At 44.1% G+C, this 1,254-nt stretch overlaps 1 protein-coding gene across 1 annotated transcript; it reads left to right on the forward strand.

Moving 5' to 3' along the window:
- Positions 1–485: 485 nt before the first annotated feature.
- On the forward strand, positions 486–1,247 carry LOC108357243 (uncharacterized mitochondrial protein AtMg00860-like; the record flags this gene model as incomplete). The annotated part of the gene is made up of 2 exons (XM_017608330.1): positions 486–596; positions 910–1,247. Coding segments are annotated over exons 1-2 (449 nt in total), but the record flags the coding sequence as incomplete, so codon positions are not given.
- Positions 1,248–1,254: the final 7 nt, after the last annotated feature.

Below are 1,254 nucleotides of genomic sequence, written 5' to 3' on the forward strand. Positions count from 1 at the left end.
ACGCGAAATTGGTCCGCGCAAAAATGAAGTGAAAAGTAGTGAATTTAGAAATATTTAAGAAAAGTTACATGAACGAAAAATGAAGTATGAAGAAGCACGAAGACGTATATTTATGGAAGTCTTAGATGAGAAGCAAATAAACAGAAAGTACAAGATCCAAAAGATGCGCGAAAAGCAACGAAATCTCAAACGGGTACAAGAGAAAATAGTGGAAACAACCATTACAATGGAAATCAAGTGTTGGCTTTACTAGACTCTGGGACATCTGCAGGTTTGTTGATGCTATGCAAATGTTAGAAGGAAGAGAAGGGGAGATTTGCGTATTTCCGGTCAAAGCATACGCACAGCGAACGGTGGAAAAAGTAGAAGGAGTAATAACGCTCCCTATAACATGGGACGTGCAAGTTAAGAATTTAGAGTTTTTGATAGTTCCGGCATTGACACAGGAGGTTTATCTAGGGGTAGATTTTTGGCACGCTTTTAACATGGATGTGGTTAATAGGGGTTTGAATAATCGCAATCGATCGGTGTCAGAGCTCGCATCCACCGAAGGTGACCTCACGTTGCAGCATATTTTGACTCGAAAGCAAGATCGGGTACTGGAAAAGACTAAAGCATTGTTCCCCTCTTTCTCAGTGCTAGGGTTAAGTCGTACAGGCATTGAAGAACATATAATTGAAGTAATCAATGAAAATGTGCCCTTGAAACAGAGGCACTATCCGATTTCACCAGNTAGGGAGCGAACTGGTTTAACTGTCCCGGTTAGACCCTTGTACCAGTTCACGGTAGTGCCATTCGGGCTCAGAAACGCCGCACAACGCATGTGTAGTCTAATGGACAAAGTCATACCGGCCGCTCTTCGTGATTGTGTATTTGTATACCTAGATGACCTGTTAGTTTGTTCCATAGATTTTGAATCGCATGTCTTTATTGGAGAAGGTCGCTCGGTGCTTACGCGACGCCAAGCTAACCATAAACGCCGAAAAGAGCAAATTCTGCTACAGAGAGGTACGCTACTTGGGATACGTGGTAGGTGACGGCTGTATCCGCACAGACACCAGCAAGGTAGCAGCTATGAAGGAGTTTCCCCAACCGAAACCCCCAGAGCAATTCAGGCGATTTTTGGGCATGACCGGATGGTACCGGAGGTTCATCTACAATTACGCGACGATTGCAGCGCCACTACACGACTGCTTGGCCAAGGGAAAAATAAAGAAGTTCAATATGACGGAAGAGGCAGTTACAGCGTTTGAA

Source organism: Rhagoletis zephyria, unplaced genomic scaffold, assembly GCF_001687245.7.
Source record: "Rhagoletis zephyria isolate East Lansing unplaced genomic scaffold, Rhagoletis_zephyria_1.1 Rzeph_scaffold_73114, whole genome shotgun sequence".
Lineage (NCBI taxonomy): Eukaryota > Metazoa > Arthropoda > Insecta > Diptera > Tephritidae > Rhagoletis > Rhagoletis zephyria.